Here is a 19,429-nt window from a genome sequence, read left to right as displayed (position 1 = left end):
GATGACTATGGCAGGAGAAGTCTTCGATATCAGCCAAAAGAACGATTGTAATGTCAGGAACACTGTCTTAAGGTCTGCATAGGTCCATACAAAATGAAAGTGGGCGAAACATACAATAATTACTGCATTATTACTGCATACCATGTGGTAATTACTGAGTACCATGTGGTAGTTACTGGTCTGAAAATCAGCTTTACATAAATATATTCAAACCATATGCCGATCCAAACCAGTCATTAAATACTCAAATAAACGAAATAAAAAACGGAAATAAGGTGATCATTCCAAGAAGAAACCAAACAAATACGATCTATACTCTGGATTGCATACTTTACAAGGTTTTCAAATTTCCAAATCGGATATCCATGCAATGGAAATCGAAAAGTGGATTCAGAATGCTTTTCACTGGAAAATTTGTCGGACGCCGAAACACGCGTCTTCTTCAGATCCAAATTCCCAGAAAAAAGAAAAAGAGAGAGAAAAAAGTGATATCATATGATCGAAATCATTAGAACAGAAAATCGCAATCCACAGCGAAGTGAGATTCAGACAAGTGAAATGCAATTAAGGAAGTTTGGCATATCGTTACCCTAATTCGCAAACCTCGTAACTCCAAAATTTTTCAAAATCGTGCTTTTTGCGCCATCTAGTAAAATAGCAAAGAACGGACAATACCTGAAAACCTCATAACTCCAACTATATTCTAAAAGGTTTAAATTCAAGAAATAGAAAAGCTTCTAACTCCAACCAAGGTAGTGTCCAATGAAAAGCTTGTAACTCCGAAAATCGAAAGCAGACATAAATCTCGTATCTCCAAGAGACGTTATAACATGCATGGAAAATCTCTTAACTCCGATATTATTTGTTAGAAAAGCGGGAAAATCAGACTTGTGTGTTTTGTGTTGTTGCTAATTTTATAATATAAATATTGCATTCAGAACTGGAAATAATAGATACTTTATCAGGTACGTACGGCAAACATATTAGTTAAATTCGCTAATGTGCTTAAATAATTTGTACAATTAATAATTTACGCCCTTTTCAAATATTTTTAAGACTTGATCATAACCTCAATAAATCATATTACTTATTCGTTATGGTTACAAGCATAATTACTTGTATAAAATAGAAGAAAGCATGATTTCAGAGCACTGAGCACATTCACGAATAAAATTTTCAAAGGAATTTCAACAACAAAAGTTTTTTCAATGTTCAGCGTTAAATTAAATTAAAACTTGAATAATATCTATATATTTCTAATATTGAACTAATCTATCTATACAGGGTGGTCCGAACTGTATTCCGGAAACTTCGGCATATTCTGCAGATAAAAATAAGTAAAAAAAATCGTATAAATGTACGTCATAAAATGGTTAGATTCTGAGATACAGGGTGTAGAAGTTTCATTTTTATTTCGATTTTTTTCAAATAATTTCTGAAGTAACGTAGATATCTTGATAAAAATTGGTGTCTGGGAGTTTTTTGACATGAGAAATTTGATTTTGATGTCCACATGACTCCTACTTGTAGAAGGCGCCATACCATACATATTTTTTAACTGGTTTGAAGAGTAATAACTTTTCGTCCGCACCTGTATAAAATTACTGAGTAAAAAAATATACATTTACGAAGTTTTTACATTAAAAAAAGTCTCTCGGTGAAAATCGCTACGAGTAATGGTTCTCAAGATATTTGGAATAGAAACTCTATGAATACGTGTCATCATTGACATAAAATAAACATTTTGACTATGTAGCTATTAGACTGAAATCATAAATTTAGAATGTTTTTGTGTCAAAAGTTAAACTGAAACTGTTTTATCATCATTTTTTCGAAGAAAAATGTATGGTTAATTTAAAAGATAAAAATTTCTTATTTCAGTCAAATAACTATCTACTCAACGTGTTTATTTTTTTTCAATAATGACATGTATTGACTATTTCTATTTTAAATATCTTGAGAACGATTACTCGTAGCGATCTTTACAGATATTTTTTGCGTAAAAAATCACGGAAATGTATTGGAGATCTACAAAAATCTGAATATTTTTTGCAGAGCAGAAAAATTATAAAACTTTATAATACCCAAACTCTTTCTCTAAATATTGATAGTTTTTTTAGACAAAATGGTTTTCGCCATTTTTTTTAACAAAGCATTCCATTTCAGGTCATGTCTCGTTCAAAAAGGATTTTAGAAATGGCCATGAAAGAGAATATTTTATTCGAGATGCCACGCATCTTAGAACCAACCCAAAATAATAATATATCTGATTCTGTGCCTCTACCTCAGGAATCCTACCATGTTATGGAAACACTTACAGCAACTTCTTACGATCAATTATTAACTAAATCAGAGTCATCTGAGATCCATCCCTGTGAATCTGAATTAATTCTTTCCAATTTCACGAACGATTTAAGAGTCATGGAACATTCAGATATAGGGCAGTCTGTCGATGGAATCGGTTTGAGCTTAGATGAAAGTTCAAATAAAGTACTCCAGCAACTGTACCCAGAATCAGTAGGTTCTATTTGTGACGTTGCACCGATGATGGGCGTGATTCAAAATGCACTGAATCCTGCTTTTATTCCTTATGAACCTCATGAGTCAACATCAAAGGAAGAGGAAATATTGACCAAGAAAGCTTTGCATATTGACGGGTGTAACAAAGATCCGAAGTGCATTCCTTACGAACAAGATGAGTCAGCAGCAAATGAAAAAGAAACTCTTATCAACAAAACTTCATCTATTGCTGAGTTTAGCAAAGATCCGGATTTCATTCCTTACGAACAAGATCAGTCAGCGTTAAGTGAAAAGGAAACTCTGATCAATAGATCTTCATCTCTTCCTGGGTGTAGCAAAGATCCAGACTTCATTCCTTACGAACCAGATGAGTCAACAGCAAGTAGTGAAACGGAAGACGTTGTCCGTAATAAGTCGCATGAAGTAAATGAAAATTTAGAGACTACGACGATCCCTGCTAGAAAAAGAAAAAAGCGACACCACGTTGATCAGAAAACATGGTGCAAGAATGTAAACCAACTAAAAAGAGCTAAGGGCGAAGAATACTTTGGGAAAAAGAAGGAAGGTGATAAATGGAATTACAAATATCCAGGCCAAAACGAGAATTAAAGGCACGATGCCACTGTAAGATTTCAAGTAAAAAATCCTTGAAAAGAACAGTAAAATGCATAGAGTTTTCTGAAGAAGATAGGAACCAGATATTTTCCAAATTTTGGGAACTTAGTGATGCTGAAAAGAAGATCTATGTAAATATGCTTATGACAGCTGAAACAACCAAAAGGTCAAGAGATAGAAAAGAAGAAAACAGTTCAAGACGACAGTCAAGCTTTATCTATTATTTAAAGAAAAAAGAAGAAAAGCTACGAGTCTGTAAGAAAATGTTTTTAAATACGTTATGCATAGGTGAATGGACTGTAGCTTCTTGAAAAAAGAAATGAAGAAAACAAAGTAGATGTGGTGTTTGAAATACATAACGAGACTTTGCAAGATCATACACGAGAAGTTTTCCAGAAGAGAAGGAACTCCGTAGTGGACTTCTTTAATAGTATTGCTAAAATGGAGTCCCATTATTGCAGAGCCCGAAGTCAAAAGCAATATCTTGAACCTATCTGGCGTTCAAAAATGCATTTGTATAAGGTATATTCCGAAAGTTGGTGCTCTTTGAACAAAATTTCGCCAGTGTCAACAGCCCTTTTCTCTAATATCTTTGAGGATATGAACCTAAGTATTTTTGCGCCAAAAAAAGATGAATGTAGCACTTGTGTCGCAAGAAATACAGGCAATCTGAGCGAAGGAGAATATGAATTACATCAGTTGAAAAAAAATGAAGCCAGGGATGAAAAAAACAAAGATAAGCAAAATGAAGCTAATAGAGTATATACAATGGATCTTCAATCCGTCTTATTGGCGCCAAAGTCAAATGTTTCTATGCTCTATTATAAAAAAAAGCTTATCGTTCACAATTTTACGATTTACAATATTAAAACAAAACAAGGCTTTCGTTTTGTATGGAACGAAAGTGAGGGTAAATTAGGGGCAAATGAGTTCTCAACCATTATCTCTTATTTCATAGAACAAGAAACGCGCGATCTGCCAAAAAATCAGGAGCTAATATTTTACAGCGACGGATGTTGCAGTCAAAATCGTAATGCAACTCTAGCCAACGCCATCTTACATGCTTCCATTGCTAACAATATTACTGTTATCCAGAAATATTTGGAACGTGGGCATACGCAAATGGAAGCAGATTCAATGCATTCTCTTATAGGACGTTCACTGAAACATCGAAAAATATAAGAATCCAAAAATTCTCACGCCCATACTATATAATGAACGTTTAAAAATATCAAAAGATAAGTATGAACAGTTACAGCAAATAAAGGGTTGCTTGCAAAAAGACTATCATTCATTCTATGATTTCCTGCCGTATGAATAATAATTAATAATATAAGCTTAAAGTATTTATAATTACGAAATCGAATTTAGTTAGGTTCTTTTTACTCTTGAATTTGTAGTTATTTAAATGTGAATAAAAATTATTGTTTTTTAGTAGTGTTATTTTATTTTTTGAAATTAAATTTAGAAAGCCCTGTTATGAACCAATACTTGTTTTGTTGAGATTTTACCAAAGTTATAATTTACGTGGTTTTCTATTAAGTTTTTATAGTAAACATCAGGAGTTACCAGGTGAACTCATGTCGTATACTTTCCTCGTAACTCCAGTTTTTTACAAAAATATACAGAAAACCATGTATCTCCAGTAAAATTTTAATGAAATTAAAATGGGCTACGAACACTATTATTACAATGTCAACCAACATACAGAATATATCTATTGAATTTTTTTTTAAAGATTACATATAATAAAATAGATAGAAAGTTTTTATTATCTCCTGTAAAATTTTCGATTTTGGAGATACGAGGTTTGCGAATTAGGGTAACGCTGGGGTAACGATATAGCGAATAGATGGCGCTAATAAACAAGACAAGTGAACTGTAATAAATTAAGTTTGACATCTAGCGAATAGATGCGCTAATAAAAATTAAATATCGAGACAAGTGAGCTGTAACAAATGGAGTTTGGTATCTTTGGCATCTAGCAAATAGATGGCGCCAATACTAAGAAATTTAAATAAAAATAGACTTATAAATTCAATTTTATTAAAGGGAATAAAAAATGCTACAACATATTATGTACAATATTAAAGGTTTATAAAATGTTTCCATGCTTTTGTTCACCACTGTACATACAAAGCAAGTTAAATAAAAGCTTGTAAAATAAGCTAGGGACTGCTTCCCATTGGTAAAGATACCTCTTACCATAACAACATTAGACACCCGAGCTGGTTTAAACTCTCTCTTCCCCTTCTGGTCCTCAAAACCTACAATATTATCACGACCACCATTATAAAATAAATTGCACTTGGTATTCGTATCATCAATACATAGAACACAATATCGATTAAGTTCATCCGGTTCATCGAAACTTTCAACTTTTCTTTTTCAGAGTCTCAAATACACTAAGATTTTCTAAGCCAGGTTTGATATCGATGTCATATATTCAATGTCTTAATGTCTCTGGGTCTGGACGTTGAAGGCAAAATAGATTTGTCAAGAGCGTCTTGTATATTTTTGACCCGGAAAAGTATATAGCCAAATATTTATATTTAAATTCATCAGTTACTTTTCTTCCTTTAGCTGATGTGTTAATTTGTGCAATTTGAATATTAACAAAATTTGCTATGTCCATTGATGAACATAATTTGAACGTAGCCTCTTTAGATTGTTCAATAGATATTTTATTTGGTATTTCTTTAATTCTTGTTTGTAACTCCTGGCATGTTTTTTTAATTTTAATTGTCTATTCTCTACAGTTAAATGTTTAATTGATTTTTACATTTTTACTTTTCGAGGAGTATGCGCGGTTAACGATTCATTTGTTTAGATAAAAGTATTGTGTAAATAAAATTCAGTATTTTTTAATACGACCCTGTCTATCAATAGTTTATTTTCTGGGAAATTTTTTGATACGTTTTAATCCGGCCCTGACTCGGCACCCATAATGGTGTTTTCAAGGTCAAATTTTATAGAAATTTTAAACAATGGAATCTGGGCAGAGTTAGCCTGCCGTGTGATTTATATGCCGTGGTTATATGCTATAAATACTGGTATTTTATTGAGTTATTTTTAACTTTAAATACGTCATATGAAGTTTTTTTTTGATCAAGTTTGCTCTGTGAAATGACAGACAAACAATTCATCAACAAATAAATCTTAGAAGGAAAAGATTAAACGGCTCAGCCCTCAACAACTCGCTTCCGTATAATCTTTTCCTTCTTTTTTATGCATTTCCCTCACTATTTCTTTCTTGTTCAAATAAATTTTATTTATTATTATAGCAATCATACAAGTTCAATTAAAATGGCAGTAGACCGAGCCTGGAGAACAGTGCAGTCCTTTAGTAAAATATTTGGGTGATTTTATATTTTTTTTTGCTTTTCTTCTTGATTTTTTTAATTTTTATAAAGATTATTTCTCACGTATGTGGAAGAACGTTGAAAAAAATAAAACTGATTTGGTATTTTTGAAATTCTGGAAGATTTACAAAAAAAATGAAATATATTCATGTATGGAATTATGAACCTCCTCAAATAAATAAGTATTTAACATTCTATTAATCTTTATTTAAAGTATAATTTCCAGAAATGCCTGCAATCATTACTAATTACTAATATTATTCTATATAATAGGTCCAAAATTTGCTGCGTAAAAGGAATTATCAAGTTCCTGACAGCTCATCTAAGTATTTGTATATTAGTTGCTCAATTCTTCGAAACACGCACATAAAGGGACAAAGAAGCATACCCTGTATTTCTAATATAAATAGAAAATATATCTATAAGTGTCCCTTTCTTTGATAAGATTAACAAAATATATAAATAATCTGATATATTTGGTATCAAATCAGTACAAAAATAATTTTGCATTGTGTGTTGTTTACATTATAACAGTTTATTAAGTGATTTTAATTCTACGAAAAATGGTTAAAGTAGTAAAAGTAATATTTATCAAAACATTTTGAAATTTTTTTTTGCTAAATATTATAATTTAAATTTTTAGTTATTCGATCAAGATTTTGATCAAATCAAAAAAGAGTGCTTGGAATCGGGATTTCTATTTCAAGATTCAAAATTCCCAAACTTTTCTAAAAAATATCCAGAGTGTGAAATAAAAAGGCCAGGGGTGGGTAATATATGCTTTTAAACAAAAATAGTGATTTAAAAAAATGAAATATTGTACAGGGTGTCTCATTTTCGTTTGTTTTATGGGGTTCTGACATCACGATGCTACTTTATTTTATGAAACTAAAGATTCTACACATAGATTTGTCCTATTCTTTTTAGTTCCTGAAATACAGGGCGAATTTGAAAATGTTGCATTTTTCGACCCCCCGCTTGGTGCATTCTCCGCCGGTGCTGCCACTATCGGAGAATATCGTAAACAATCCCTGTATACAAATACACGGGTTTAAATAGCGAGTATACGAAAAAAAAACTGATATAATTATTCTAAAAGTGTTAGGGCAAGTATAATTTGTGAAAATTCTAAAAAAATAAAAAAGGAAATATTTTATTATCTTCAGAATGTCTAACTATTATAATTTATTATTGAAGTTAAAACTTTTTGGCTGAGTTCAGCTACTGTAGCGAGCATAGTTTTACGCACCGGTTTTGATAGTGGGGACATAACTTGGGCTATTTCCGCTATAATAAAATTTAAAGAAGACGTCCATTCTTCTCACAGAGACCTACCTGGTTTAAATTAAAAAAAAGTTGGAAAAATACTCAAAATCTCGGTCTCAACGTTTATACAGGGTGGCGCACCTCATTCGCCTCGGTTGATTATACGAAAACGGAAAGATGTAGAAACAAAATATTTTATGGGTATACGTGGGGAGGCAAAGTGCACAATTTAAAATTATTTTGAAATATACAGGGTGTTTCAGAACTAAGATCTATACCAAAGTTATATTTTTTCTTATGGAACACCCAGTATTTTATTTCATTTTTGGATTCTTGAGCCCAAAAAAAGGCGTTTATTATAAGGGTTAAATATGTTTAAAATCTTTGGTTTTTGAGATATTCAAAGATATTTAAATTTGCATATTTAATATTGCATGCTACAATAGAATAGATTATTAACACCCTGTGCATTACATTTCAGAATTAATTCTTGTGCTAAGTTTAAAGGTAGAGAAATAGACTTTACTGCAAAATGTGATTGCTTCCTTAAATTTATATAGGGGTATCAAAAAATGCTGATCTATTTTAAGGATTTATTTTACATAAAAACTTCCTTATTTCAAATACAACACCCTGTATTTTTTTTAAATAAATCGAAGCAGATTTAAATTATCTTTAAAACTATATTAGGGTTTCCTATACCTATCTAGCTCAGATTTTCAATAAAAAACGATTTTTAAATAAAATTGCAATCAAGGTGGCTGGTGTCGCCATGGCAATTTTCTAGTGACAGTTAGTAACTATTTTTAAAGTCGACAATAGTTTATGGGCCTAATTTAAAATTATTTAAATTTATAGCAGTTTACTTTTATTTAAAATTTATCTTCAATAGTTTAAAAGTAATATTTTTTAAATATGTATTTATTATTCTACCAAGGAAAACGAAGAAGTAGTCTTCGATTTATTTTACAATGACTTGTAGATATATGGATTTTCTTTAAAAGAGCCAATTACGGCAAATTCATTTTCTTCACTTCCAATGACAGGTTTCTGTCTAATAAGTTTTTTATAAACCACACTACCAGCTCTGCGATATAGGGCAAATAGTTTTTCAAAAGAGCGTTTATCAGGAAGACTCCTATTTGGATATCTTTGAGCATAAGCCCTTGAGGCCAAGAAGCAATTTTCCTCACAAAATAAAATCACTAGTAACATATCCATTCATTCCGCCAGCAGATACTGCTTTATTTTTCTTGATAAAATAGTGAATACTTACTTATATTAAACTATTGTAGGTAAATTTAAGTAAACTGTTATAAATTATAAATAATAATGTTCATAAACTAATGTCGACTTTAAAAATAGTTACTAACTCTCACTAGAAAATTGCCATGGCGACACCAGCCACCTTGATTGCAATTTTATTTAAAAATCGCTTTTTATTCAAAATCTGAGCTAGATAGGTATAGGAAACATTAATATAGTTTGAAAGAGCATTGGAATCTGCATCGGTTTATTTAAAAAAATATAGGGTGTTGTATTTGAAATAACGAAATTTTTATCTAAAATAAATCCTTAAAATAGATCAGCAATTTTTGATACCCCTGTATAAATTTAAGGAAGCAATACCATTTTTCAGTAAAGTTTATTTCTCTACCTTTAAACATAGCACAAGAATTAATTCTGAAATGTAATGTACAGGGTGTTAATAATCTATTCTATTGTTGCATGCATATTTAAATATCTTTAAATATCTCAAAAACCAAAGATTTTAAACATATTTAACCCTTACAATAACTGCCTTTTTGGGCTCAAGAATCCAAAAATGAAATAAAATACTGGGTGTTCCATAAGAAGAAAATATAACTTTGGTATAAATCTTAGTTCTGAAACACCCTGTATATTTCAAAATAATTTTAAATTGTGCACATTACCTCCCCACATATACCCATAAAATATTTTGTTTCTAAATCTTTCCGTTTTCGTATAATCAACCGAGGCGAATGAGGTGCGCCACCCTGTATAATGTTAAACAGTGACACGTATTTCGCTCATACGAACATCATCAGACAAATACAACTAAAATTAATATACACATACGTTCATATTTTACATATTAAAACAACACTAGTGTATGTTTTGGGAGTACGGTCGGAATTTTTTGAAATCAACTGAAATGCACCAAGCTTATAACTTATCGAAAAGGTGACCACCAGTTCTATAGAGTTTTTTACGTAGAATTCAGTGGCGTAACTAGATTTTCGGTGGGAGCTTTTATGCTTGAAGTACGACCCAAACATAAACATATTTTGATTCCAAAAATACGTAGTAGTTCTATGTCCACGGAATATTGGGACACTCTGTATTACAAATTGAATATTTTATGATATTGGCAGTGATTTCATTTAAGACACCCACCCTGTATATTTTTAGGAACTATGTGACGATCCACATTTTTTCTTGAACAAAATATCGAGGTTGGACGTACAGCAAGGAGCTTTAGGTGACTGTTGGATGATATCTGCTATAGCCAATCTAACTCAGCATCCAAAATTATTCGAACGAGTTGTTCCATTGGATCAGCATTATGGATCAGATTATGCTGGCATTTTTCGCTTTAGGTAAGCCTTAACACTTATATAATATGATCAAAAAAAGACGTCACAGTAAGCCCTTTGAATGACCAATTTATTTCTTTATTTCTGGCTGATTTAAAATGAATTTTAAGCCTTTTTTTGATCGTATGGTATCTGTACTTTGAACAATCCTTATATCTAATAGATCTTCGTTTGTATATGCATTTTGAACTAATTTTGGTTATTTAGGTTTTGGCAATATGGTAAATGGGTAGAGGTAGTAGTGGACGATCAGCTATTAGTTGAAAAAGGTGAATTAAAGTTTGCCAGATCTACTAAAGAAGGAGAATTTTGGATACCCTTGTTGGAAAAGGCTTACGCAAAGTAAGTTTTTACTTTTTATTATCGCGAACCTTAATTATCAAAGAAATTGTAACAACAAACCAAAATAATTTAAAAAAATTCTTTAGGACAATTTCTATATGGCTTATAAATACTTGAGCTGCATTATTTTTAGAAAATACTATTTTTTCCATAGCAACTGATAAAATTGCCTTATATTTATCAAAAATAGTACTTTAACCGCAAGGGTAGATTAAATGATACTTTAACAACGAGGTAGTGTTAACAACGAGGTAGGTTAAAAACTTATTTCTTCTCGCACGTTTTTTAATTGCTTCCATTTTTGAAAATGTTTGTATTCCTTTCCATAAGTTATTCGGGATTTAAATGGAAGTAGTTTGGATATGCCGTTTGTCGCCACAGCCTGAATATCTGTTGGTAATTTATTTATTTCGTTTTGAGCCATTTCTGGCTCCAATTAAATCAGCAGTCGACACGAAAGAGAATTAAAAAATATCGACTCAAAACAGACAACTAAAAAGACGGCTTTATTTATTTGTCAAATTACATAGAAACCAACGCGAACCCAGCACAATATTTTTTCTACTCGTAGTAAATTCCTTGAAATAATAATTTCTGAATATTTTTTAAAACCTAACTCGCTAATTAAATAAATTATGGTTTTATACACGATGATAAAATTGCATTATCGTCTCCCGAAATTAATTCACTGGCGATTTCATCGCTCGTGAATTAATCCTTTCGGTCGACGATAAAATACCATTTTATCGTCTTGTATAAAAAATAACTATTTTTTCCTTCAGGTTATACGGCGCATATGATAAATTAGATGGAGGGGACCCAGGAATTGCAATGGAGGACTTCACTGGAGGTGTAGCTGAACAGTTTAAACTGGACAAACCTCCAACTTCTTTGTTTGATATTATGAACAAAGCACACGTTAGAGGTTCCTTGATAGCCAGTTGTATCTATGTAAGTATAGATATCATTTTGATAATCCTGCTGCTAATATTGTCTCGTCTTGTCTTTTACAAAACAGACTTTATGACATTATTTTCTACTTTTAACTGTATATTTTTAAAAATATTAAGCTGCATTCAAAACGTCGCAATTAGTGGAATAAATTACTGGTTTCAATTAAGCTTCATTCAGAACCTCGCAATTAGTGTAATAAATTATTTATTGGTGTCAATTAGCGTAGAAGTTTGTTTTTTTAATTTCAATATAAGTATTCAGAACGTCAAAATCAGTAGTAGACATTTTCAATTAGTAGAAAAAGTTATCAAACTTTTAACTTTTCCATTAATTATACTTCAAAATTTGCGACAAATATCATTTTGGTTTTGATTATCTTCGATCAAGAGAAATTGTGGTTAGAAATCAAAAGGTGATTGTTTTATTATCTAAATAATAAGCTTTTTCTATGGATACAACTGGCTAACGCAAGCTGTTGCTAGGATATTCTATTCATTTTAATTGTGTTTTTTAAACATTGTGAATGACTGTAAATTGAAAAGTATAAAGTGTAATAATTGAAACCACTAATTTATTCCACTAAATGGGAGGTTCTGGTTCTGATTGAAGCTTTACACTTTATACTTTTTAGTTTACGATCCCATATAGTGTTGCACAAGACAAAAATTCTTGTCTTGAAAATCAATTTCTTGTCTTGTCTTGAAATTCAAGACAAGAAATTTTCAAAATTCAAGACAAGAAATTGTCAAATTTGCAAAGTCTTGTCTTGCAGATTTCTTGAATGGCAAAGTCTTGTCTTGTCTTGCAAGACTCTTGAAATTTCTTGTATTAAAAAATTCTACATTCTAACAAAAAGGTAATAATATTTCTATATTTTATTTCATAGAAAGTGTCGTATACAAAATGTAATTGTTGCGCGACGTATACAAAATATAATTGTGGCGCGTGTTGCGCAACGAGTAGCCAATGTATGGTAACGGTTGATGCGTTGCGCAATTGTTTGATAAGTTTCAAGAATGTTTGAATTATTTTGCGCAACAGGCGTTTGCGCAGCGCGTTGTGTAGGTAGTGTATGTGTGTTGTGCTTCGTTGTGCAACATTTTAGTTCTTTCATCCAAATTCTTTGTTTTCTTTTTCGTTTTTTGGTATTATTGACAGCATCTTGGGTATATACGATAATAATTGACGCAATGGCAATTGAGGACATGATTGTTTCTTACACAATGCACAACTTTTAATAAAAAGTTTGATCAAAATTTTACTAAGTGCATGGATGCATTTGTGTAACGGAACGTTGCGCATCGCTTTGTTGCGCAACTTGTTTGATAATGTATGGGTCGCTTTAAGTTATTTAAGTATTATTCATTACCAAAAAAAGTTAATATGAAATATGAGCAGTATAAATAATATAAGTGTCGACAGTGAAACCAAAACAACTCGAAACACTGGCTATAGAAAAAAAAATTAACACTGGTCAATATTAATGCTGGGTTTATACAAAATTTCCATAAGTCGTAATCATAATCACAGTCTTAATCGTCGTCATAATCACATCGCAATTTTAATGTGCGTTTATAGAGCATTTTCATAATCATAATTTTTATATCAGGGAAGTTAGGTAACATAATTAACGGCTAAGTTCATGGTAGATGTCAACAGGTTTATAAGAAGTGGATAGTTTAACTTTTATGATTATGACTATGATTGTGATTACGACTATGTAAATGTAGTATAAACCCGGTATAACTTGCGCAAAGACCTAATTATCACTTAAAAAAATGTATCATTACTAACTTTCAAGAAATCTTGCAAGACTCTTGAAATTTCTTGCATATTAAAGCCTTGTCTGGTCTTCAAATTCAAGACAAGAAATTTTGAAAGTCTTGTCTTGAATTTCTTGCAAGAGTCTTGGTCTTGCAAGACTTTTTCAAGACTCTTGTGCAACACTAATATCATTCACAATGTCTAAAAAATACAGTTAAAATTAATAGAATATTCTAGCAACAACTTGCAGTAATCAGTTGTATCCATAGAGAAAGTCTAATATTTAGCTTATAAAACAATAACCTTTTGGTTTCTAACCTCATTTTCTTTTGACGGATGATAAGCAAATGCCAAAATGACATCCCTCCGAAATTTTGAAGTATGATTAGAGGAAAAGTCAAAAGTTTGATAACTTTTCTACTAATGGAAAATGTCTACCACTAATTTTGACGTTCTGAACGATTGCATTGAAGGAACAAGCTTTGCAGTTCTTGAACGATTGCATTGAAGGAACTTTAAAGGAACAAGCTTCTACGCTAATTTAAACCACTAATTTATTCGACTAATTGCGAGGTTCTGAATGAAGCTTTACATATTTCGCTGTACTACGGCTTATTCAGGTGACAATAATGCTAGAAGTCTTAGTAGGCAGTCTAGATTTTCGTCTAAAAATGTTACAGTAATGCCAAACATGTACTCGTAGTGTTTTTGAAAATATATTATGTGGAAGGGAAAAATAAATAAGTTTTATTTTTTTACAAGTTTCTTATTGACAAGAATAAATTACCAGGAAGCGTATTAGTAATTATTTATAGATATATATAATAGATATACAACATAAACAAACTCTTATCTTGTAAACTCGATTGATTTTTAATGCTATCACAATACATATCAATTTATCTTTTAAAATGCTTTGATTTTTAATGGTATCAACTTGTTTAAGTTAAGTTGTGACACATATTTTAGGAATATATTATTAAAAAAAGATACAGGCGGTAAACTCAAAGTACTGATATTTTAAGTACTCGCACAACATTAAGAAATTAAAATCATATTTTTGTGATTCATGATCTTATCTTTGTTAGTAAATAGAAAAAATATTTTTGAAGAGGAAAAACTTTATGCAATGTTAAAAAATTACGGAGAAATATACAAGATGGTCTTTTTAAAGAATTCAATTTTTCTTATTGAACAGGGTGATGGTCGTGAAGCTATAACAAGAATGGGTTTGGTTAAGGGTCACGCTTACAGCATTACCAAAGTTCACTATGTGGAACATTCCAGCCTTCCTGAAAGGGCTAAACTGATACGTGTAAAGAATCCATGGTCGAATGAAATCGAATGGAAGGGTGCATGGAGTGATGGGTAAGAAACTAAAATCATTAACTTAAAATTATTTGACTTAACTGGTATATTGACGTACATCTAAAACGAATCACTCAGAGTGAAATTATCAAGTGTAATCATCCTTGTTCAGAAGTATCGAAGCTGAACAAATTAGGCAAATAAAATAAAGTCCTTCTACTCTGGGTGCCCGCTCACTAAGGGATTAAAATAGAATTTAGAATAAGTGGAAGGGGGGTTAATCTCTACGACCTTAGAGATCTATTGTGTCCCCCTTTCTTGAGTTATAATTCATCATACAGTCCCAGGACTTCCTACGGAGACCAGTGTCCCTCACAGTCGAGGAGCTACGACCCAGGCCGGGTAGACGAAACGTTAGCTTGTGTCGTCTGTTGGGATAAGAGGTAGGAGGTAGGCTCCCGACCCTTGGAGGAGGTGGTAGCTTGTATGCCACTTGCGGAGGATAGTCTCACGCAAATGTCAGCCACCTCTCCTGTAGTTCCCTTGGGGTTTGGCCCCTTCGAACTTTCATTGTTACTGTTCCCAGTGTCGCTAGGGGGTTTCTCCACAGCTTCACCGGTGATGTTTTTATTACTATTATTACCAGATCTCATAGTATTCCTATGAGTCGCTAGGGACAGTCGGTCCACTTCTACAGAGCCCCGCATGTAGAAGTAAGGGGTAAAATACAATGGGGTGCCCCCCGGTGCCCCAAGGTTGAGGCTGTCCGTAGCCCCGCCCGGTATCGTTATATGTCTTGGTGCAATTCCCTGGCCACGACACTACAGTCAGAGACAAGACGATGAGTGAGATGCTTTTTAGACCAAGCCAAGTGCTAGGGGGGATTCCCCCCAGCACCTGACCAGGAGCTTCCCCACCAAGGTCAACAAGGTCTTGCATCTCACTAAGGGATAGAAGGCAATGAAAAATCAAACGATCTAGCTAGTAAAGGAGCGAACACTCCACTAACTGGACTGGAACTGTTTTGCTTTCCAAGTGGAAACCAACTTAAAAAAACAACCTGGAATGGGAATCCCCAAACGGTTTAAAATGTCCGAAATAATTTCGCAGAACTTACGACCGAGAAAAATTAAAGATGGATTTAAGTAAGAACAATCTTTGGATTGTCATGGGGTTTCTAACAGGACACTGTCTCCTCAACGAACACCTCAGTAGATTGAAGCTCAGAAACAAGGGCGAATGCAGATTTTATGGGGAAAATGAGGAAACAACAGAACACCTCATCACTGAGTACGCCGAGACGACAGCTGTTCGTGCCATAAACTTTGGTACAGCTGATGCCGGAGATGTTAGCATCATCAGCAGATGATTAAACTAAACTAATATCTACAGGTTGAGCGTTTATACTAAGGGCTGACAAAGGTTAATATTGGGTCGAAATTTCCGTATGTAAGAAGAGTACAATGCAGACACTATGTGAAAATCTTTATAAATAAAAAAGTTACACGCTTGCTGAAAATTTCTATGCACTAAAAGTAAATGGATGGGTTGTTTAAAATTTTTGGAAAATGGAAAAAAACAACCTTATCGAATTTTTCTTATTTAAACATATTGTAAAAGATCCGATTTTCAAAATAAAAATAAAGTTTCAATATCTAAAGTTGGTCTTAAGTTATGGCTTATGTGTTAAAAAGTTTATGGTTATGTTTAAATTTCTTAGTTCATAGAGATTATTATAGAACAATAGGATTATTACGAGATACGTATAAAAATTACAGAAAATACAATTTACATTTCAATTAAAATGACAGTCAACAACTACAGCCACTAATGTAGTTGTCATTCTCTATTCTCTCGTTATACACACTATAATGTGTCATATCTATTTGTTTAAATTTTTATCTGTAACTTTTAGTTCTAAAGAATGGACGTCAATACCAAAAGAGGAACGTCAAGAGCTAGGTCTGGTTTTTGATAATGACGGTGAATTTTGGATCTGCTACGAAGATTTTCAAAGGAATTTCAGCACCGCTGACATATGTCACTTGACGTTGGATTCTTTGTCGTTGTTTCAAGATGGCGATAAGAGAAACTGGGTGATAACAACAATACATGGTAAGACAAATAAATATACAGGGTATATGAATATGCGCAAAAACTCATTATGCGACTTATTTTTAAATTAATCGTATTTAATTTAATTTGCAATTTTTCTACAATCCAGTGGTACATTTTATACAGAGTGGTCCGAACTGTATTCCGGAAACTTCCGCCAATAAAAATAAGTAAAAAAGTTCGTATAAATGTATGTCCTAAAATGCTTAGTTTCGGAGATACAGGGTGTAGAAGTTTCATTTATATTTCGATTTTTTCTAAATAATTTCTGAAGCAACGTCAATATTTGGATGAAAATTAGCGTCTGGGAGTTTTTTTAACATGAGAAATTTGATTTTGATGTCAATATGACTCCTACTTGTAGAGGGCGCCACCTACATATTTTTAACTGGTTTGAAGAGCAATAACTTTTCGTCCGTACCTGTATAAAATTACTGTGTAAAAAATATACATTCACGACGTTTTTTACGTAAAAAAGGTCTCTTGGAAAAAATCGCTACGAGTAATGGTTCTCGGGATATTTGGAATCTAAATTATTGTCAATAGCTGTCATGATTGACAAGAATTAAACATGTTGACTAAATAATAGTTATTAGACTGGAATCATAAATTTGAAATGTTTTTGTCCCAAAGGTTCAACAAAAACTGTTTTATCATAATTTTTTTTAAGAAAATTTTATGATTAATTTAAAAAAATAAAAAGTTCCCAAATTTACCATTTCAGTCAAAACGCAGTTAAAACGCATGTAGGTGGCGCTCCCTACAAATAGAAGTCATATTAAAACCAAAATCCAAATTTCTCATGTCAAAAAACTCCCAGACGCCAATTTTCATCCAAATATTGACATTATTTCAAAAATTATTTGGAAAAAATCGAAATTAAAATGAAATTTCTACACCCTGTTTCTCCAAAACTAAGCATTTTAATACATACCTTTATACGAACTTTTTTTACTTATTTTTATCTGCAGAATATGTTGCCGAAGTTTTCGGAATACGGTTCGGACCACCCTCTATATCCCAAATAATTCAATTATTTTCGTTTATAGGTTCTTTTAAGGACAAAAAGAGTCATGTTGTGACTCTAGCAGATGTCGATGGCAAAGAAGACAAAAAATGTACCCTCGTAGTAGCCCTAATGCAGAAAACCAATAGCACAGATAGACTTAGCTTTGACAGCTTTATCACTTGTATTATTAAAGACGTAAGTTCATTTTACTTTGCTGTTACCATTATTTTATAGACTATCAATATTCTTTACAATGGAGTTTTAGATTTAACTGTTTTTCTGAATAAAACTCAATTAATTATTATAAATTATTTTTGGAAATTAGAAAACTGATTATTTTTGATGATTACTTTTTCAACATTTCAAACTATTTAATACCTCTGTTAGTAAGAAATTTCATTTCAAATATGCGCACATAGTGCACACACAATCTTTTTACGTTGTTGATTCTCATGTGTTTATTTGTTGCAGTTGGCTAACAAGGAAGTGTTAGGAACTGATCCAATAATCAACACGAGAGAAACCGTCCAAAGGCACGAATTGTACCCTGGAAAGTACGAAATTTTACCCACAATTCAAGGAGATGCTAAAGAAGAATATTTACTACATATATTTACAGAAAATCCCCACCATATTGAATAATAATTATTATCTCTATCTTGACATTGTATCATTTTATTCATTATTTATTTTTTCTGTTTTTGTCATCATTAATCGTTTTATTTGATTTTTACCATATAATTATTTTATTTTGTACCCATTAAACTTAGACCACCTTGTATTTTGGACAGCTTGTGTATTAGCTGTAATAATTATTTGTCCCTTGTATTTTGGACAGCTTGTGTATTAGCTGTAATAATTATTTGTCCCTATATATAAATTTTGTAATACAATAATAATACTTCCTTATATTATGTTGTTTAATATTTTTGAATTCTTATGAAGAGGATTTAAATGGTTGTAAATGGCGCCCTCCATACATTAGTATGATAACTAACGTAACGTAAATGTATAGATTCCTTTCTTATCTTAGTGGTATAGTCGTAAGGTGGAGCCACAAACCCTAAATTTTAATTTCTGGGTATAAACATAGGATGTTTATTAGAAAACGATATACAGGGTGGTGTGAACTGTATTCCGGAAACTTCGGCAGCACATCCTGCAGATAAAAATAAGTAAAAAAGTGCGTATAAATCTGTCCTAAAATGCTTAGTTTTGGAGATACAGGGTGTAGAAGTTTCATTTTTATTTCGATTGTTTCCAAATAACTTATGAACGTCAATATTTGGACGAAAATTGATGTCTGGAAGTTTTTTGACATGAGAAATTAGATCTTGAAACTTTTTTACTTATTTTTATCTGCAGAATATGATGTCGAAGTTTCCGGAATACAGTTCGGACCACCCTGTATTATAACTATTTGAAAGTATTGTTTGATATTTATCCTGGACTCTATTTTGAAAATTACGTTACATATTTATAAGGAATTTTCTTTTTTAATTATCGCAGTTTTTTTTATTTAGATTTTTCTAACATGGACCAAAAAAAAAACGTTT

General features: G+C 31.9%; 1 protein-coding gene across 1 annotated transcript; it reads left to right on the top strand.

The window, feature by feature from the left end:
* Positions 1-6,968: 6,968 nt before the first annotated feature.
* Positions 6,969-18,784, top strand: LOC115887700 (calpain-A-like). Its single transcript, XM_030907170.1, has 9 exons — positions 6,969-7,078; positions 7,141-7,263; positions 10,197-10,384; positions 10,589-10,723; positions 11,506-11,674; positions 14,640-14,809; positions 16,665-16,864; positions 17,914-18,068; positions 18,345-18,784. The coding sequence occupies exons 1-9, from the start codon at positions 7,061-7,063 to the stop codon at positions 18,513-18,515; spliced, it is 1,329 nt and encodes a 442-aa protein (XP_030763030.1). The 5' UTR covers positions 6,969-7,060; the 3' UTR covers positions 18,516-18,784.
* Positions 18,785-19,429: the final 645 nt, after the last annotated feature.

Source organism: Sitophilus oryzae, unplaced genomic scaffold, assembly GCF_002938485.1.
Source record: "Sitophilus oryzae breed Bouriz unplaced genomic scaffold, Soryzae_2.0 scaffold_610_pilon_pilon, whole genome shotgun sequence".
Classification (NCBI taxonomy): Eukaryota; Metazoa; Arthropoda; class Insecta; order Coleoptera; family Curculionidae; genus Sitophilus; species Sitophilus oryzae.
The sequence above is the reverse complement of the archived record's forward strand: the minus strand, read 5'-3'. Positions and strand labels throughout refer to the sequence as shown.